The following is an 18,858-nucleotide window of genomic DNA, read 5'->3' as shown; positions in this document are numbered from 1 at the left end:
TGATCGCGCTGCTTTTGTAGCAAAGGGAGGATAAAAATGCTAAATATACGTCATGATGCTTCTAACTGACCCCGTCTCAGCTGACCCCCCGTCTCAGCTAGTTTGTGGCCTTTCAGACAGCCGTCATCTTAATGGTCACACATTTCAGAATGGTATCAAAATAATGCCCACTGTGATTGCTTACGTCCACTTCCTGTCTCAGTGGTCTGATTGTCATACAGGAGCTAAAGGGGCATGTTCTGTCCACCACATTTGTTTCCATGGCAACCATCCGACATGCGCCACAGGAAGAGTTCTGATCCACCAGGAAGTGTCCTTTCTATGTATACACTGTTGTGATTCTGAAACCACAAGGATCTGTTGAACATGACTCATCATATAGAATTATCCTGTATAGATACTGTATGTATGTATGTTTGTATAGAGTTATTATTGTATGCTGTTGGTCTGACCAGAACGCATGATATCGATGTTGTACAATGAAGATGATGATGGTGGTTATTCCTGTCAATAAACAACATTTACAACAGACCTGAGAATACAAGGAACTTCTCTTTATACAACACACACACACACACACACACACACACACACACACACACACACACACACACACACACACACACACACACACACACACACACACACACACACACACACACACACACACACTTTCAGGAAGCCCTCATAGCTGATTCAAAGCTCTTACAGTAAGTGTTTGCACTATAAAGTGAAATCGAAACCACTGAGACTTCGGTGAGTTCAGGACTTTATACAACACTTAAATCACTTACACACATGCATGAACATACACACACATACATAGAGCTGGTTATGAACGATGAATAATCTCACGATCACAGGACAACAGCACTGTTCCAGGACTGTAAATACGTGAGTGTCACTATGAGTGGGAGCATCATCATCAGGACCAGGACTCAGAGACCAGGATGTAGCAGCAAAGGTGTCTTCTAGACTCTTCACATCTCATCAGTGCTGAACAAGACGGGACTACAAGAGTGTTAACTTGTTAACTTGCTGTGTGTTCAACACGTTCTTCCTCCAACGAGTCAATAACTCAGCAGGTCAGAGCTCCGATGCTTGGGACTACAGCAATCTATGTTCCCCTTATGTAAAGTTAGCGAGTCAACGTTACGAGCCAGGTTTGGTCGGGACTTGTTCGGTACACCGAACCAGGAGCCCTGACCAGCTGTGACTCGTGGGTTGGTGGGTTTGGATGGAAGGTGAAACGTGACTGGTGAGAGGTTACAGGTCAGTTCTCAGATGAGTCGGTCTCCTCTGTGGAGCCGTCGCTCTCCATCTCCATCTTCCTGCGGTGGTGGATGTTCCTGCGTGGTGACGCCTTCCTCTGCACCTCCTTCAGCCCCAACACGGCGCTGCCACTGCTGTTGCTGCCGGGACTCACAGAGATCTGGGCGATCCTGGTCCAGGAGGGGAGACAGGAAGAGACAGATCAGCATCAAGCAATCAGAGGACAACAATAGAAAACAGCTGATCCTGATCCAGTCATGTGGTCTCACAGTTTATCCAGTTCCTGGTCCATCTCAGGGTCGATGAGGAACTCTGCCCTGCTGGGTAACGCTCCTGCAGAACCAGGGACACAAGACAAGATCCACTTTGTAGAGCTTCTTCTCTAAATTTGCACCGGAGCGAGTCATGTGAAAGACTCGGTCTGCGGGGGAGAACCGGAGACTGGAGAGACTCAGTCCATCATCAGATCTACTTCACTTGTGAAATTGAACCAGCAGCTCCAGTTGAACTAACTGTTCGGTACTAGTTGCATTAACTTATCACTCTTTAAAAATATGACAGCGGTGCTCAAATTTAATGTTGAACATCCTTGTAATTTTTTACAGTGTATTACTATGACGTATGTGTAATGCCGATTGGTTTCCATGGTGACAGCAGTTCTGAACACACATGACTGAACCGATGACCCAAACACAAGGTTTTAATTATAAATGTCAGAAGGATCAAACTCGAACGTTGTTAGATTAAGATAAGAAATACAATAATGTGCTTCATATAAGTCATTTAATTGCGAGGCAAACTGTGCACGTGTATACATACACCAGACAATTATACACTTTACAACATATGTTGTTTGAACATCATTGCGTATGTTATAGTAACAGTTACAGTAGAAGTAGTAGTCGTAGCAGTAGCAGTAGTAGCAGTTGTAGTAGTATTAATATGATACCTACCAATAGTCTGGTTGATGGCCTCACTTCTAGCCAGGTTAAAGAGGAAGCTGTGGTAGGAGACTCTGTTGGTCTGCTCCAGGACTTCCCTCATACAGGACCTGGGAGGATGACTTCACACACACACACACACACACACACACACACACACACACACACACACACACACACACACACACACACACACACACACACACACACACACACACACACACACACACACACACACACACACACACACAGCGCTGCTGTTTATGTTCATCAGATCCACCTGCCACTCCTCCACAGACCACTTCCTTCACGGGTGGGTAAAAATCCAAGATGGCGAACTGGAGGCACAAGAACTGTAGTCCACAAACCAACGGGTGATGTCATCATGATGACATCCACCTCTTATATAAAATCTCTTTCATCTAAATCCATCACAGTTCTGCAGTTCTACAAATCAACGATACAATAAAAATGAGATGAAACCAATAGTAGATCAGAAGCCAGAATGAGGACTTGCCTGAGACTGAGCACTGGAGGGTCTCACCTGTCTTTGAACCTGTCACACAGGGAATCCAGACACTGAGCCAGAGTGGTTGGGTCCACCTGGTCCTGCTGCTCCTTGTCCAAGTCGTCTGCAGCCACAGAGGGGAGCTGCTCCACGGAGGTAGAGGTGGGCACGATGACAGTGTTGGGACTCTTCCCTGCTAACAGATCCTGGTAGATCACCAGCACGCTGCCCAGGAACTCTGAACACAAAGAGGTAGATAGCACTATGGAGAGGGGTGTGTGTTTGATTTGGGGTGAACTGTCCCTTTAACACACCCACGCTAGAGCTTCTACTGTAGCTTTTACTGTAGATTATACTGTAGCTTCTACTGTAGCTTCTCCTGAAACTTCTCCTGTAGCTTCTAATGTAGATTATACTGTAGATTCTCCTGTAGCTGCTAATGTATATTCTCCTGTTTCTTCTACTGTACCTTGGTAGTAGAACTGCAGCTGGAGGGCATAAAGGAAATCAGAGAAAGAGATGAGACAGTCGATGGCGTCGTCCATCAGAACGATTCTACAGAACAAGAAAAGAAGAGAACAGTTGGGGCAGCTATGGCTCAGAGGTAGAGCGAGTCGTCCTCAAAATCGGAAGTTCAGCTGTTCAAATCCTGGCTCCTCCAGCCTGCATGCCTTAGTAATAGATGGGCAAGATACCGAACTCCCTGAGCTGTGTGTGCAGAAGATGTTCCCTCTAGGTCAGGCATATGAAATCAATCGTTCAGAGTGCCGAATGGTTGTATTTTTTTTAAGAGAAAACACATTTTAGAATGGCCTTTACCTGGGATCAGCCCAAGTGTAATAACCATGCTGTTAAATCCCTTACTAACAAGGATTTGACATAAAGTTGAGAAAAGTGAAAACAGAAGTATTGCATTTATATTTTCTAAGTAAGTAGAATGTATTTATATAGGGTGTTTCACATAGACAGTCACAAAGAGCTAAACCAGGCATAATAAAAGAAAAGAAAATCATAGGCGTGGCATTCAAGGGCACAAAGCAGAATAATGACATGTAGTACACCACGCCTTGTAACAAGGATGTCTACAGACTTTGTGGTTGGTCGGCTGCAGGTTTGGTTCTGTACTGTTCAGTGTAACTACATGATGATGAAGACGCTGTACTTTAATACTGCTTTAATAGCCGCACCATAACCAGCATGCACCGGAGCAGCTGGCATATAAAGGTGTGGTGACCAGACAAACACAGGTGTGACCTCTTTGTGCTGGTGGTAAATATTAAAGTGCATAGAAGCGGAGTGGTGCTATCTGACCTGGCTGCACTCTGGACCATCTCCAACGGGAAGTCTGGACACAACAGCTGCAGCAGCGACCTGAACTCCAGCACGGACAGTAAGTCTGCAAAACAGCAGCAGAATCAAACTATTCTTGGTTACAGAAGCTCTGAATTCAACGTTAAAGACAGTCAAACCAGCAATATTATGTGGAAGAGAATGACAGTAAGCGATGATATGATACATATTTCTTTGTGGATTGCGATAACACGGTCACAGGTGACTTTAAAAAGCTGACTAGCTGCTATGATGGTAGAGAACCCAGGTCTGGACCTGGTCCCCGCTACACCATCATGGAGCCCCCAATTACTTATTGTTCATCACAATCTAACAATAATGCAAATTCTAATTATTTGTGGCTCACTGACCTCCACTCTTGCCGATCTGTCGGTAGCATCTCCAGAAGACTCTGATGAAGGAGGCCTTGTTATGGGGGGTGGCCCTGATGTAGTTATACTCTCTGAAGAGCACGTGGTTACTGTTCTTTACACTGCTGAAACTACACACACACACAGAAAAATGACAAAAATAAGCTAAATGTTGCGTACACAGCTGTGTGTACTAATAAACATGTTGATTCGTGAAATTAAGGTTTGCTTTGTTTATGTAATGAGTATATGAAAAATGTATTGAGTGTCTTGGTAATATAACTGCAATACACCATTTATATATTCTTGTTTTAGTAATAGTATACTCAATTATACTCATGGCTTATTTCAATTAATTCATTTTTAAAATGTGCTCCCAGTGCATTGTTGCAATACTAATTGAGCATATATTTAAAGAAAGATATGAGCTGATAAGTACAATTTAGTAATTTAGAATACTGTCAATATATTTCCGAGTAGTACTTTTCTTTGTAAGTGTAATTTTTATATTATAGGCCTACTATTGAAAATGGTCTATGTGTGTGACTGGACGTTGAGTGTAACGTACTATTCAGCAAAGTAGCGGATCAGCCCAAACTGGGTGTATTCGTCTCTGTGCTCCAGCAGCTGGGTCATCGCGTCACTCAGGTAGAACAGCACGTTACTGTCGGCTGTGGGGAGACAACCAGGCTGTCACAGACAGGCTTTAAACCAGAAAAGCTAGGCTAACACAGCTAGCTTAGCTGAAAGCTAGCACGTTACTGTTGGCTGTGGGGAGACAACTAGGCTGCCACAGACAGGCTTTAAACCAGAACAGCTAGGCTAACACAGCTAGCTTAGCTGACAGCTATCACGTTACTGTCGGGTGTTGGGAGACAACCAGGCTGTCAAAGACAGGATGTAAGCTTGACGACTAACTCGGGACCTACCGAGGTACTCGTCATCCGGGACGGTGGAATTAAAACGATTCATTGTGCTCGTGCGTTCCGACGTTGACGTTCACGTTAAAAAAGTCGATGATCTCCGAGATGTCTAGATGGATGGACAGAATCTAGGAGCATGTCATTTCTGTAGCCGTATCTTTCATAGCACTGTCAGAACCATGGATGTGGTCCTAACATGGTGGGCTGCAATTTCCATGGAAACAGCAGGATGTTGTGAGTTACATTATAAAAAGCCCCTGAACAACTCAGCACAGAAAGGTTCCATGGCTATTTTTCAACTTGAGCGTGAATGGTTGTCTGTCTCTACATGTCAGCCCTGTGATAGACTGGCGACCTGTCCCGGGTGTACCCTGCCTTCGCCCAATGTCAGCTGGGATCGGCTCCAGCCCCCCCGCGACCCTGAGTACAGAATAAGCGGTGGAGGATGGATGGATATGTGTGTGTGTGTGTGTGTGTGTGTGTGTGTGTGTGTGTGTGTGTGTGTGTGTGTGTGTGTGTGTGTGTGTGTGTGTATCGAAGGACTTCATGACCACCATTAAAAAGCCATATTTTAACAGTGGAAATATGTTTCATAGTTGCAGGAATTAAAAGGCCCTATTTTAACAGTGGAAATATGTTTCATAGTTGCAGGAAATCTCCACCGAGGATAAGCAAGACATGTGATGGTCCAATCAGCAAAGGAATGTCATACCTTGGGGGCGGGCCGTAGTTCAAATCCAACCAACCAATGGCTTAGTCTAGTTAGAAATAAGGAAGCCTAAATGTGGATACATATATACATGTGGAAGACGTGAAACCAGCATCGTGTACGGTGTTGCTGGTGTTTCTTAATCTGCGTCCGGCAGGTCTGGATGAGACAGGAGACGTATCTAGTCCGTCAGGGTGGTGTCCCCGTCTCCGCCCTGCCAGTCTCTCTCCTCCCTTGGAGCCATTCAAAAAGCTGCATCAAGTTGGACGCAGGCGGCAGCGACCAGACCGGAAATTTGATTTTATGAGAATTTAAAATAACGAAGCTAAATCCCTTAGTTACACAAAAATACGTTAACAAATCAAACGATATTTAACACGGTTGATTAGCCTGATACATCTGCTACAGCACTGTACATGTCAATTCGTTCCTAATTAGAATTCAACGAGGAACGTTGTTGTTTTATTTGGAACCGGAAGTTGTGCTCCGTCCGTCTTAGCAGCGCGACCGTAGCTTGTATAAATGTGCTGGGCTCCTCCGCGGTGATCACATTAGCACCCTCACCGGACCGCCAGGAGCGTATTGTCTCCGGGAGACACAAACAGGTATCCCAGCGATGCATTTTTATTCTATTTCCTAGGCTCAAACTGGCTTTTTCTCCGAGCTAACAAGCTAGCTTGTAGCGTGTCCGCAGCCGTTGCTGGGAAGTGCGTTGTTAGGCCTGGCTGTGTTGGCGGTTGTGGAAGGTTAACGTTAGCTCGTAGCCTTGTTTAAAAGCAGCTAGCGGCGGCCGCCCATCGCTGGCAGACGATGTCTCGCAGGGAACGTCTGCTGCATCTGAAGCGTTTATACCTCGTATGCGAACGAGCTACATATCGGTCGTTAGCGGGGCTGCTTGTGGTTTTGTTGCTGTGGTGTTTCTAGCAGGAACGAGCAGGGGGACATGCTAACGTAGCAAACTGTCACAGTCGTTGCTAACTTCGCTAGTTAATGGCGCTAACCAGACTAGCTAGTAGCTAACGACAGTTGGATAATACGGTGACCGTCCCTGGTGTGGGCAGAGTGGGAGCAGCGTCAGTTGGTGCCAGCCAGTGGAATGTTAGCTTGACATTATAAAGCGGTTACTAACCCTAATTGATTATGACTGGCTGCATTTGATGGTGCAGTCTAGTTCCTGGCTGCACCATCGTTCTTGTGTCAGGATTCTGGCGCTTTGCTGCTAACGTTAACGCCACATCGTCATGCACGCGCATCGCTTTTGACTACAGCCGAGCTCGTCCTTGTGATATGATCTGGTTCTCGTTATAATATTAAACTGGACTGTTGGGTGAAAGTGACCACTCACCTTGCTAATGAGACTTGTTAAATTGTATGTAATGTAATAGTTTAGATTATACACGTAAGCCATAACACGCTACAAACTTATCATGACAGCTGCAAACTTCTAAGTATACGTCTGTGGATTAATATACCCCGAAACTATGTTTGAATAGTTAAAGCTCCAGACAGTGTTTTGTAGAGATGTGAATGATGTTTTACCAGAATGTGCTGGATCAATATGGAATATGAAGCCTCCTGCAATGTGCATTAGACCATCAGAATGCTGATGCTTTCAAGTGGAAGTGAATGCATGTCGGTGAGTGAAGAAAGGACTGCGGCTCGGAAGTGGAGCCAGTCATCCAATCTGAAAGCCCGAAAGGCTAGAACAGTACTCGCAGAGCTAATGCAGGTCCATTTGATTTTCAGTCTCCTATTCACAAAAACAAAGTGTCTTTGTCTCCGGAAAGGTCTTGAGATCCAAAACACTTCCAGCATCTACGTTCTGGTGTCTACTTCAAAACTCCATTATAGGTTAGACTAAACAAGGACACTTTGACATGTGGACAGCGGGGGGTGGCAGGCAGGCACAAAGGCAAGCAGGCTAGTTAAATGCACATACGCGTTGAAGTATTTCAACTAGAATGGGAAGTTTGTGTGTTGCCTCTCAGCACTGAGATCGGGGTCCTGACGTTGCTGAATCCTAAATGGAGGAACCAAATGTTGGCTCATGGGTCTTTGGTCCCTAGAGGGCTATGACAGTACCTCACGTTAGTCCAGAGACCAGACCAGACTATGTGGAGAAACCAGTTTGTCTATGGTCAAAACAGCAAGGTCGCTGCCGTATTTATGTCTAGATGACCTTATTAGGAGTGGTGATGGAGCAGCTACAATGTTAGCATAGCCTAACGCCCATCAAACAGACTCCATCCAAAAAACAAGCATTTCAAAAGTAGTCGTCTTGCAGACACACCTAACAAGCATGACTTCATACATTTTACAGATCACCATCATTATGGAGTTATTTCGGCATCCTTTTCATTTGGTTATTGATATTAAATCACAGCTAAATAGTTCTGGGTTAATCCAGATGTGGTAAACCAGCCCATGTGGGTCTTGCTAAATCCACCGGGCACTGGAAATCCACCGAGCACCTCTGGATAATGCGCCTCGCTCCAGCACATCTAGTGACGTGAATAAACAGAAACACACCTTAAACAGGATGACTACTGTACATTTTAAATATACAAATGGAAGATAAACCACTTTGGTATGTTTCAGTTCAACTCACTGATGGACGGATGAATCAGCTAGTCTCTAACAGGTGTCTGTGTTGACCTCATACACAGACTACAGCTTTCCTTTAACTCACTGGATTAACATCTTTTGAGTGTCAAATATTTTGTCCTACCTGTCCCAAGGGGCTGTCACATCATCGTCTCTGTGGCAACATCGTTGACCACAGACACAATACACAGGAAAACCTGGTTGGGGTCTATGTAGAGGGAAGCCCCGCCTCCTCTCTGGGGCAGCTAGCAAGAGTGACGTGAATAAACACAAATGATCACACAGTCAAACTTGCGTCAGCATCACTAAGGCAAACATTGTGTTTTTTGTGAACACAGAGTGATGGCTGCAGCTAAAGAGACAATTTTTCAACAGTATTTTTGATGTGAAGCAGTATTTCAACATTTCTATGAAACATTTTGGGCTTCAAATAGTCGCTTAGCAACAAACCACCAGGGGCCCGTTCCAGAAAGTAGGTTTTCCTGAAACTCTGAGCTTGTTAACCCTGAGAAGAGGGATATTCTGAGTTTTCTGTTCCAGAAAGAGGGGTAACTCAACCTTTTTTAGGTCAGTTACCATAGTAACTGACTCTGTGAACCTAACCTGCTCGCTGGCAGGTTTGCTTCAACATACCGCGAGTTTCTCCTGCATGTCTCCGCCTTTTTCCGGAATCTGAACCAACTCTGAAAAAATTTGCCGTCCTTTCCTAGTCAACCTAATCGATATGGAAATAAAAGTTATTCTAGCAGCTTTGCGTCGGGAGAGGATTTTGATTACTTAAAAGGAAATTACCGTTCTTTTCCTACCAATCACATATCTAAACAGTCTTCTCTGACATTTTCAACATTTCATATCACGGACATAATCCAGATTCTTTGCAAAACTCTTTAGATTTTTTGTGAACGGGAGTTTTCTGAAAAATGACATTTCTTTGTTGAAATAGCCGCTTATATTTCCTGTTTAATATGTGAAATATGATTAAAATCATATGCCTTAGTCTACGTATACGTGCAAATATTCTTATGCTTCATTTTAAGCTGAAGCCACTTTCTTTTTGTGCCTGTGGGGATTAACACCTATATGAAAATGATTATTTGTTCACTGCGCTATTTTCTGAACTACGGGAGTTGAACCCCTGTCGCCTGCACCGTAGGCAGCGTTGCTAACCGCAACACCACAGTGTCGCTCTGCGAGGCCGAAAATAAAGACTTATCACCTTGTAGATCAATCGACTGTTTCATTCAGTTATACACATTAAGTCGGGCCGTAAGTATCTGTCACGCCAACTATCTCTACTTGGCTGCAGTTACGTTAGTCCGCTTTCTAAGGATGAGCTCGTTTTCTACATAAACACTCAGTAATATCTAATAACGCTCTCCCGGTTGCCATGGTGAATCGTAGTATCCGAGCTCCATTGATGATGGCTTTGTAGAGTCGGCAGGCACACGCGTAACTCAGAGTTTACATCCTCAGAGTTGATTGAACTAATTCAGAACTGCTGTTCTGGAACTGAAAACTGACCATCTCGGAGTTGGTTGACTCAGAGTTCAGGGTTAGGTTCAGAGTTGGTTGAGCCTGCTTTCTGGAACGGCCCCCAAATGTTTTCTTCTTTATTGTGATGAATATTGCTGATCTTTTCCAGTTGAACTTCTTTTGGGGAAGCCCGCCCCCTAGTGGCCACCATGGGGGACGACAGCGAGTGGATGAAGCTTCCCATAGACCAGAAATGTGAACACAAGGTGACTGATGTTTGTCCTTCATCATCTGCAGCTTTCCATCTCATTCACTCATTTAAGAAAGACTCTAAGTCAAATACCAACAGATAATGATCATGTCTCATCCATCCATTATGGTCCCTGACAACGGTAAACTGTTTTACTGTTGGAGCAGTTGATGGTTCTCTCTCACAGCTGTATTCACTTTAGCTCGTCTCTACTCAAACTGAACTTTGATTCTGCCTTATAATAGTTGCATTACTTTGTTAGGTAATTAACTTTTCATTAAAATAACATGCCAGGGCTCCAGACAAACTCTTTAATTTAGGAACACCAAAAATGTTTCACGACTGGTCATTTATTAACACAATGTAAATCACTATAAACAGGAATCAAGATCATTTTTTAAATGTTTTTTTTATTTATTTAAATCTCAACAAACAATAAATACATTTGATTAAAAATAAACTTAAAATTATCTTCTTTATATATAATATATATAATTATACTGTATATCATATGTATGTATGTATTTTCATTCTTTAGAGCAGCGTATATTTAACTATATCTAATTTCACCGGGTATATTTAACTGTCTTCCCATCCTTCACCCTTTTCTCTGGGCCTCCTGCTCCTACTCAGGTGTGGAAAGCCCGTCTGAGTGGTTATGAGGAAGCTCTGAAGTTGTTCCGGAGGATCACGGATGAGAAGAGTCCCGAATGGGGGAAATACCTGGGACTGATGAAGCGGTTTGTCACCGACTCAAACGCCGTGGCTCAGCTCAAAGGCCTGGAGGCGGCCCTTGCCTTCGTGGAGAACGCCCATGTGGCTGGCAAGTAAGTGACCATTAGATTAGCTGCATTAACAGATTATTCTTCTAAAGGCTCATCAGACTCTGTAATGCTGGACTATGGTTAAGTGTTGCAGGTAATCTAAACGACAAAAGTATCAGTTTACCTGCAATGAACAACGGTCTGAAGTTTGGTTTTACCCAGTTTCTCAGGGACCTGAATGACTCTCAAACTTAAGATGCATAATATTAACATGAGAATAATCAGATTGAACCCTGACATGTTTCTGAATACTGAGATTCTCAGATTGAGTCCAGACTGGTCTGACCGGCGGTGTGTGTTGGCTGCAGGTCTGCGGGTGAGGTGGTGTCCGGCGTGGTGACCAAAGTGTTCAACCAGCCGAAAGCCCGGGCCAAGGAGCTCGGCTCCGACATCTGTCTCATGTACATCGAGATTGAGAAGGCGGAAGTAGTTCAAGAAGAGCTGCTGAAAGGTCTGGAGAACAAGAACCCCAAGATAGTGGTGGCCTGCATCGAGGCCCTTAGGAGGGCTCTCAGGTCAGTGTTCCTGTCTGGGTTAGAGGGATGCTGTGAGACCGGGGGATTTAACCAGCTCAGAACCAGCTCTTCTTTCTCAGCAGAATCTCTGCTAAAACGCCTACAGACACTAACCACCTCTCTGTTTGTTTCCCCGTAGTGAGTTTGGGTCCAAGATCGTGGCGTTGAAGCCAATAGTGAAGATTTTGTCCAAGCAGTTTGAGTCCAGAGAGAAAGCTGTGAGAGATGAAGTCAAGCTGCTGGCTGTAGAGATCTACAAGTGGATCAGAGATGCTCTGAGACCGCCGCTGCAGAGCATCAACTCTGTACAGGTGGGACTCGCACTCGCGGCTTGGCCCAGACCGGCCCACCTCCAACATTCAGCATTAAGAATCAGGTTACTGATGGCGGTTTGTTGTGTGTGTCCCTGCAGCTGAAGGAGCTGGAGGAGGAGTGGGTGAAGCTGCCCTCGTCACCCCCTAAGCAGACCAGGTTCCTGCGCTCGCAGCAGGACCTGAAGGCCAAGTTTGAACAGCATCAAGCCCAAGGGGGGGACCAGTCTGATGGTGGGTTTAAACAGGATTCTTTCTTGGTGCTGAGGAGTTTCAGAGGCGTGAACTGATCCCATCTCTTTTCCTCTGCCAGGAGACGACGAGGCAGAAACCGTTGCAGCTGTAGATCCGTATGAGCTGCTGGAAGCTGTAGAGATTCTGGCCAAGATGCCCAAAGATTTCTATGACAAAATAGTACGTTTGTCTGACTACGAGTCGGAAGTCTGTCTTCATTCATGTCCTACAGCTGAAACCTTGTCAAGGCTGCAGAATCTCCATTTATATTTGTATATGTGTGTTTCTGCAGGAAGCTAAGAAGTGGCAGGAGAGGAAAGAAGCTCTGGAGGCCATCGAGGCTTTGACCAAAATCCCCAAACTAGAGAATGGAGACTACGGAGACCTGGTCAGAGCTCTGAAGAAGGTAGACTGAAGCACTTCTTTAATTATCTGGTTTATGTTACATTACTGGCACATGTGAGATAAGTCCTCAACATATCTCACCATGAATAAAGTCTGGTCTAAGCAAATCCGGGTCTAGGGGGATCTACTGGATATGGTGGCTTGCTGACCAGGTTTCTGTTTCAGGTCGTGGGAAAAGATGCCAATGTGATGCTGGTGGCATTGGCTGCGAAGTGTCTGGCTGCTCTGGCCTCCGGGCTCAGGAAGAAGTTTGGGGTGTATGCAGGACAAGTACGTCAAAGTTGTTTCCGAGATGAAGGATTCATCCTGGTATTATTAATTTAACGTGACTAGTTATTTCCTATGGCCAGCTGAATGCCGGTGCGTTGGCTGCTAGCAGCATTTGAGCTGAAACTGGATGATACCAACAGAGATAAAACTGTGGTCACATGACAATGCCGATTCCATTGATAGCCGGTAAACCAGACCTCTGTGGTTGTTTAGGTGGTTCCAACTATTCTGGAAAAATTCAAGGAGAAGAAGCCTCAGGTGGTCCAGGCCCTGCAGGAGGCCATCGATGCCATCTTCCTCACTGTGAGTACCATCCTTCATCTGTCTGAATATTTGCTGCTGCTTCAGTCACCAACGACATAGTGGTGGGAATCGCCGATCACCTCAAGATTCGATTATTAAACGATTCTCGGTGCATCATGATGCATCTCTATTTTGGATTTAAATATGAGAATATTTCCTTCAAATCTTTCAATCCAATTCATATTTGTAGAACACAGTTAATGTGCTACAATACTAACATTGGGAAAGATTGCCCAAAAAATTAAACAAACTAGTCAAATGAAAACTTCAGTTTGGAAAAAGACAAACTGTATTGTGCAGCTTAATATATACAAAGAGGTCAACAAACAGCTGTAGCTCCATTTACAAATGTTTTGAGAAATCCTACAACTGTACTCTCTGGAAGGAGCTCGGATCCTTATAAACTCGCAAAAATATATACAAATATATAAAACGTTGAAGAATCCAAACGGCAACTGCTGCTGGTACGCGTGAGGAATGGTGTCATTACATAGTCTGAGGACACTGCTCCTTACAATGAGCCAACAACCTGTAATGTTTTGCAACACACAACTTTTGATCCTGTGGGTCTCTGTGTTTTCCAGACAACACTCCAGAACCTGTCGGAGGACATCCTGGGGGTCATGGACAACAAGAACCCGTCCATCAAGCAGCAGGCGTCTCTGTTTCTGGCCCGCTCCTTCAGACACTGCACTCAGGCCACACTGCCCAAGGGTGTCCTCAAACCATTGTGTGCTGCTCTCATCAAGGTAGAACTCATAATCAAACCCCTATGAATCATTCATATGCTTCATAAGAGGGCAGAGCTGATGATGTGTTAAACCGGTCCTCTTCTCTTTGAACCTTGTCAGCAAGTCAATGACTCGGCTCCGGAGGTGCGAGACGCCGCCTTCGAGGCTCTGGGGACGGCCATGAAGGTGGTGGGAGAGAGAGCCGTCAACCCCTTCCTTTCGGATCTGGACAAACTGAAACAGGACAAGGTGACCACGCTGCTCCTGACTGGGCTGTATAAGTGTGTTTATACAGACAGGAAGATCATGTGGGTCACAGCGGACCTGAAAGGGTGTCTCGGTGTAGATGCGGGTCCCGGTCCTGCCCCTAGTCTGGCTCACTAGAAGGATGGCGGGTTGGGTCTGTCTAGTTCCTGCTAATGTCTGTCCTTCTGTCAACAGATAAAGGAGTCAGCTGATAAAGTTGACCTCCCTGGGGGGAAGAAGGCTGCAGGAGGAGGGGAGAAGAAGCCAGCTGCTAAAGCTCCTCCTGTTGCTGAAGCTCCACCCAAGTCCTCCGCCCCCCCCAAGAAGGCCAGTGCTGGTGCTGCCAGCAAGGTATTCTAGTGATGCACATATATCGGTATTACATATAACTACGATCCATCCAAAAACACATTTTCACCTGGTTCCATCCCAAATGTTACAACTGACAGACTGCAGATGTGTAGTAACAGAAGTTGCTGTTATTTAGTTTGGCCTGGCCTGCAGGTCTGGCCAGCAGGGGGCAGTATCACTCACAGCTTTGTGTCTCTCCTGCAGCCATCAGCCGGCCCATCTAAGAAAGGCAAACCAGCCTCTGCTGCCGGAGGGAAAGCTAAGAAGTCGGCCGAAACTAAAGAGTTAACGGAAAGCGAGCTGTCGGTGAGTCGCTGTTCCCTGAAGCTTCTGTGAGGATTACAGTCATGATTACAGTCATGTTTCCCTCCTCTACCAAGACTGCAAGCTGGATGGCTTTTTCAATTAAGCCATTTTCACAACGATCCTGATAATGTATTCACACATTTCCTGTTTGACAAGTGAATACACTATATTGCCAAAAGTATCCACTCACTCACCCATCCAAATAATTGAAATGAGGTGTTCCAATCACTTCCATGGGCACAGGTGTATAAAAGCAAGCACCTAAACATTTGTGAAAAAATGGGTCGCTCTCAGGAGCTCAGTGATTTCCAGCATGGTACTATGATAGGATGCCACCTGTGCAACAAGTCCAGTCGTGAAATTTCCTCACTCCTAAATATTCCACAGTCAACTGTATTATGACAAAGTGAAGCGATTGGGAACATCTGCAACTCAGCCAAGAAGTGGTAGACCAGGTAAAATGACGGAGCCGGGTCAGCCGATGCTGAGGCACATAGTGCGCAGAGGTCGCCAACTTTAATCGCTACAGACCTCCAAACTGGCCTTCAGATTAGCTCAAGAACACTGCGTAGAGACAAGTAACAGCTTGAGACCGCTTCATGGAATGGTTTCCATGGCGGAGCAGCTGCATCCAAGCCATACATCAGCAAGGTCAATGCAAAGCGTCGGAGGCAGTGGTCTAAAGCACGCCGCCACTAGACGGTGGAGACGCGTTCACTGGAGTGACGAATCACGCTTTTCCTGGCAATCTGATGGACGAGTCTGGGTTTGGCGGTTGCCAAGAGAATGGTAGGCTAAGTTCATCCACACCGGACTCCTGACCTCTACTCTAATGGAAAGCCTTCCCAGAAGAGTTGAAGCTGTTATAGCTGCAAAGGGTGGACCGACGTCATATTCAACCCTATGGATTAAGAACTGGATGTCACTTAAGGTCATATGCGAGTCAAGGCAGGTGAGCGAATACTTTTGGCAATATAGTGCCGTCGACCGTGGAACGTGTCTGCTATGACATCCATTGACTTTGGTTCTCAAGGGGTTGAAAGCAAAATCAGTCATTGTGGTCTGAATTCTGATTGGTCTGTCTGTCTGTCTGTCTGTCTGTCGCTCTCAGGCTGAGGTGTGTGAGGAGCGGGCTGCAGTTGTACTTCCTGCCTCTTGTTTGCAGCAGCTCGACTCGGCCAACTGGAAGGAGAGACTGGCGAGTATGGAGGAGTTCCAGAGGGTAAACATATTTAATATATTGGTCTTTTTGCATGAAGAAGTCTGTCGTCCTCACTAGGGGTGTAATGGTACACTGAAGTCACGGTTCGGTACGTACCTCGGTTCAGACATCACGGTTCGGTACGAGTTCGGGGCAATGGAGGGGACAGAAGAAAAAGAGAAAAAAAAAATGCTTTTTTAATTGTACATGTCTCAGGTTGTACCACCTAGTGTCATACAGTCTCTCTCCTGAGCTAGTTGCAACAGCCTGAACTGCGTAATCTAAGATGTAAACAGTAGCCAGGAGGCGGAGCTCTGAATCCACTGAAAACGACTCGGTGCGCTGTAGTACATATTCCAGGCCCTTATGTGGCGCTGTTTCTGCTACAAAAATACACCAAAAACGCAGAAGAAGAGACGGAGCTTGACCGGATGTCACGATGGCCATGACGCCTGTCAAAGTTCCAGTGTAAACAACGCTAGTGACGCGTTGAGCTTTTATGGAATTACAGCCACCCTAGTGCGCACAGTCGGCTCGTCTCATGTCTGTGGATCAGAGCGCTGCTCTGCTGTGATTAATCCAAAATACAACCTGCGCAACTTCGCGAGCCGCGCAGGTGAAGGATCAACATCACATGCAAGAACGTCAACCGTCCGCTTAATTACAGCCACCCTAGCAGAGCTGAGCGAGCAGGCAGTGAAAGCACACAGCAGCATTTTTATTATAAATGTAGCGGTCCGGTTCCGCTCCGGCCTGCGCACATGTTTCTAGTCAACACGAGTGGAGCTGAACGAGCAAGTGGCCACGAGCGGGCAGCGGATTTTGCAGAGAGCAGCATTGTTCACACCACAAGTCTGAAGTCCAAGGCCGACCCAGAATCCCGCTGTGTCCTACACAGTCATCAACAGTATGTTCAGTCATAAAACGGATCGATTATTATTATTCTGTGATCGGTATCAGTCGATTATGATTCCTATGATTGGATCGGCCCCAAAAATGCTGATCCGTGCAGCCCTAATTGTTACACCCCTAGTCCTCACGGATCGATGGAGGTTCTCTGGCTCCAACTTCACAAATGGAACGATGTGCTGCTTTCCTTGTCATATGAAAGTGTACTTGAATGCATCACCACAGGAATGCTGATGTGTAAGACCTTTTGGGCTATAATATGCAGAAGTAATGATCTGGGTTCATGTGTGCTACCAGGCTGTGGAGACTATGGATAAGGTGGAGATGCCCTGCCAGGCTCTGGTCCGGATGTTGGCCAAGAAACCAGGCTGGAAGGAGACCAACTTCCAGGTAACCATCTCTCTGTCAGTTATAAACCTTTGTTCCTTTTGGGTAGCATTACCTTTCACTCTTAACAGTGAGGAAGCCCTTTTTTTATATATATTATTAATACAGATATCAGCTGATCAGATATCCGGAACATGAACACATTCTAAACCACCATGCTACATGTTTTTAATCGATACGCTTTGCAGTTAATGCATAATGTTGGCCCGCCCCCGCAGCGAACCGGAGACCGAATCAAATGACCGGTTCTTAAAACTATGACCGATGCTGAATTAGGATGTTGATTGTGATGCTGGTTTTGGATGTGGATTGGGATGTAGATTGGGATGCTGCTTTGGGATCCTGGATTAGGATGTGGTTTGGGATCCTGGATGTGGTTTGGGATCCTGGATTAGGTTGTGTATCGGGATGCTGGATTAGGATGCCCCCATTCTAACGTCATCTCTCTGCTGCAGGTGATGCAGATGAAGCTGCACGTTGTGGCTCTGATCGCCCAGAGAGGCCAGTTCTCCAAGACGTCGGCCTCTGTAGTTTTGGATGGTTTGGTGGACAAAGTTGGAGACGTGAAGTGTGGAGGAAACGCTAAAGCGGGACTCACCGCCATCGGAGAGGCGTGCTCGCTGCCGTGGACTGCCGAACAGGTCTGTTTTCTGCACAACAAAACCACATCCTGTTGAAGAGGGATCAACGAGCCAGTATGATGGTGCTGATGTACTGTATTAACATGATTTGTGTTTTGTCAGGTTGTGTCAATAGCGTTTTCACAGAAGAACCCCAAAAACCAGGCCGAGACCCTCAACTGGCTGGCTAATGCCATGAAGGAGTTCGGCTTTACTGGGTAATATATTGTCGTCGTCGTTGTTGTTGTTATTAATACGTTTCAGTTGAAGACTGAGCGTATGAGAAGACATTCAGTTGTATTGATTTTAATGTCTCATGTTGAGCAGGTTAATCGTTCTGTGTGTTTCAGTGAAGAGATCGGAGTTTGGAGCAGATTGTATTTTAGGGGTTTCTAATCAGAATGAGTTTTGGCATGTAGCAGAGCAACATGTTGGGGTCACCGGTTGACCTTAGATTTCCCCTCTCTCCAGCATCAATGTGAAGGGGTTCATCAACAACGTGAAGACGGCTCTGGGAGCAACCAACCCCGCCATCCGGACGGCCGCCATTGCCCTGCTCGGCGTCATGTTCCTCTACATGGGCGCTCGCCTTCGCATGTTCTTCGAGGATGAGAAGCCGGCGCTGCTCACGCAGATCGATGCGGAGTTTGAGAAGGTAGGAACCACGAAGACATCACTTCCTTCGCCTTTCTCTAGTGTTGTACATATGTTTTATACTCTATTTAGTGGACTCAAAGTATCCCACAATGCATCTGGAAAATGGTCACTAACCGAGCATTATATCCCATCATGGATTGCACTGAAGGAAATATGACAGATGGACGAGAGCAGCAAGATTGAGACAAATCTATGAAAGTACTGTATT

General features: G+C 45.6%; 2 protein-coding genes across 4 annotated transcripts in view; one reads left to right on the top strand and one right to left on the bottom strand.

Annotated features, from left to right (window-relative positions):
- Positions 1-1,263: 1,263 nt before the first annotated feature.
- Positions 1,264-5,574, bottom strand: cstpp1 (centriolar satellite-associated tubulin polyglutamylase complex regulator 1). The gene is made up of 9 exons (XM_084017410.1): positions 5,351-5,574; positions 4,990-5,092; positions 4,422-4,552; positions 4,033-4,117; positions 3,191-3,276; positions 2,758-2,959; positions 2,226-2,335; positions 1,542-1,605; positions 1,264-1,442 (listed from the first exon to the last, which is right to left on the bottom strand). Exons 1-9 carry the CDS (start codon positions 5,391-5,393, stop codon positions 1,274-1,276), a joined length of 993 nt encoding a protein of 330 aa, XP_083873536.1. The 5' UTR covers positions 5,394-5,574; the 3' UTR covers positions 1,264-1,273.
- Positions 5,575-6,540: 966 nt separating this feature from the next.
- ckap5 (cytoskeleton associated protein 5) overlaps positions 6,541-18,858 on the top strand; it is a 30,334-nt gene continuing 18,016 nt past the window's right edge. For all 3 annotated transcript variants that reach the window (XM_084017383.1, XM_084017382.1, XM_084017381.1), the window contains exons 1-19: positions 6,541-6,658; positions 10,300-10,396; positions 11,014-11,207; positions 11,513-11,719; positions 11,859-12,030; positions 12,132-12,264; positions 12,344-12,444; positions 12,557-12,670; positions 12,835-12,939; positions 13,153-13,242; positions 13,827-13,991; positions 14,094-14,222; positions 14,415-14,570; positions 14,775-14,876; positions 15,988-16,098; positions 17,284-17,376; positions 17,829-18,014; positions 18,117-18,211; positions 18,465-18,648. In XM_084017383.1, the coding sequence (XP_083873509.1) occupies positions 10,340-10,396; positions 11,014-11,207; positions 11,513-11,719; positions 11,859-12,030; positions 12,132-12,264; positions 12,344-12,444; positions 12,557-12,670; positions 12,835-12,939; positions 13,153-13,242; positions 13,827-13,991; positions 14,094-14,222; positions 14,415-14,570; positions 14,775-14,876; positions 15,988-16,098; positions 17,284-17,376; positions 17,829-18,014; positions 18,117-18,211; positions 18,465-18,648 (2,394 nt within the window). In that variant the 5' untranslated portion in view covers positions 6,541-6,658; positions 10,300-10,339. The remainder of the gene's footprint in view (positions 6,659-10,299; positions 10,397-11,013; positions 11,208-11,512; positions 11,720-11,858; positions 12,031-12,131; positions 12,265-12,343; positions 12,445-12,556; positions 12,671-12,834; positions 12,940-13,152; positions 13,243-13,826; positions 13,992-14,093; positions 14,223-14,414; positions 14,571-14,774; positions 14,877-15,987; positions 16,099-17,283; positions 17,377-17,828; positions 18,015-18,116; positions 18,212-18,464; positions 18,649-18,858) is intronic.

This window comes from Eutrigla gurnardus, assembly GCF_963514095.1.
Source record: "Eutrigla gurnardus genome assembly, chromosome: 9".
NCBI classification, from domain to species: Eukaryota; Metazoa; Chordata; class Actinopteri; order Perciformes; family Triglidae; genus Eutrigla; species Eutrigla gurnardus.
This window is presented reverse-complemented; position numbering and strand designations above follow the sequence as displayed.

Coding starts and splice junctions, on each gene's coding strand:
- cstpp1 (XM_084017410.1), bottom strand. CDS start 5,393: ATGAATCGTTTTAATTCCACCGTCCCGGATGACGAGTACCTCG. Junction 4,118..4,421: donor ACAGATCGGCAAGAGTGGAG/GTCAGTGAGCCA, acceptor GCTGTTTTGCAG/ACTTACTGTCCGTGCTGGAG. Junction 1,606..2,225: donor GGCCATCAACCAGACTATTG/GTAGGTATCATA, acceptor CTGGTTCTGCAG/GAGCGTTACCCAGCAGGGCA.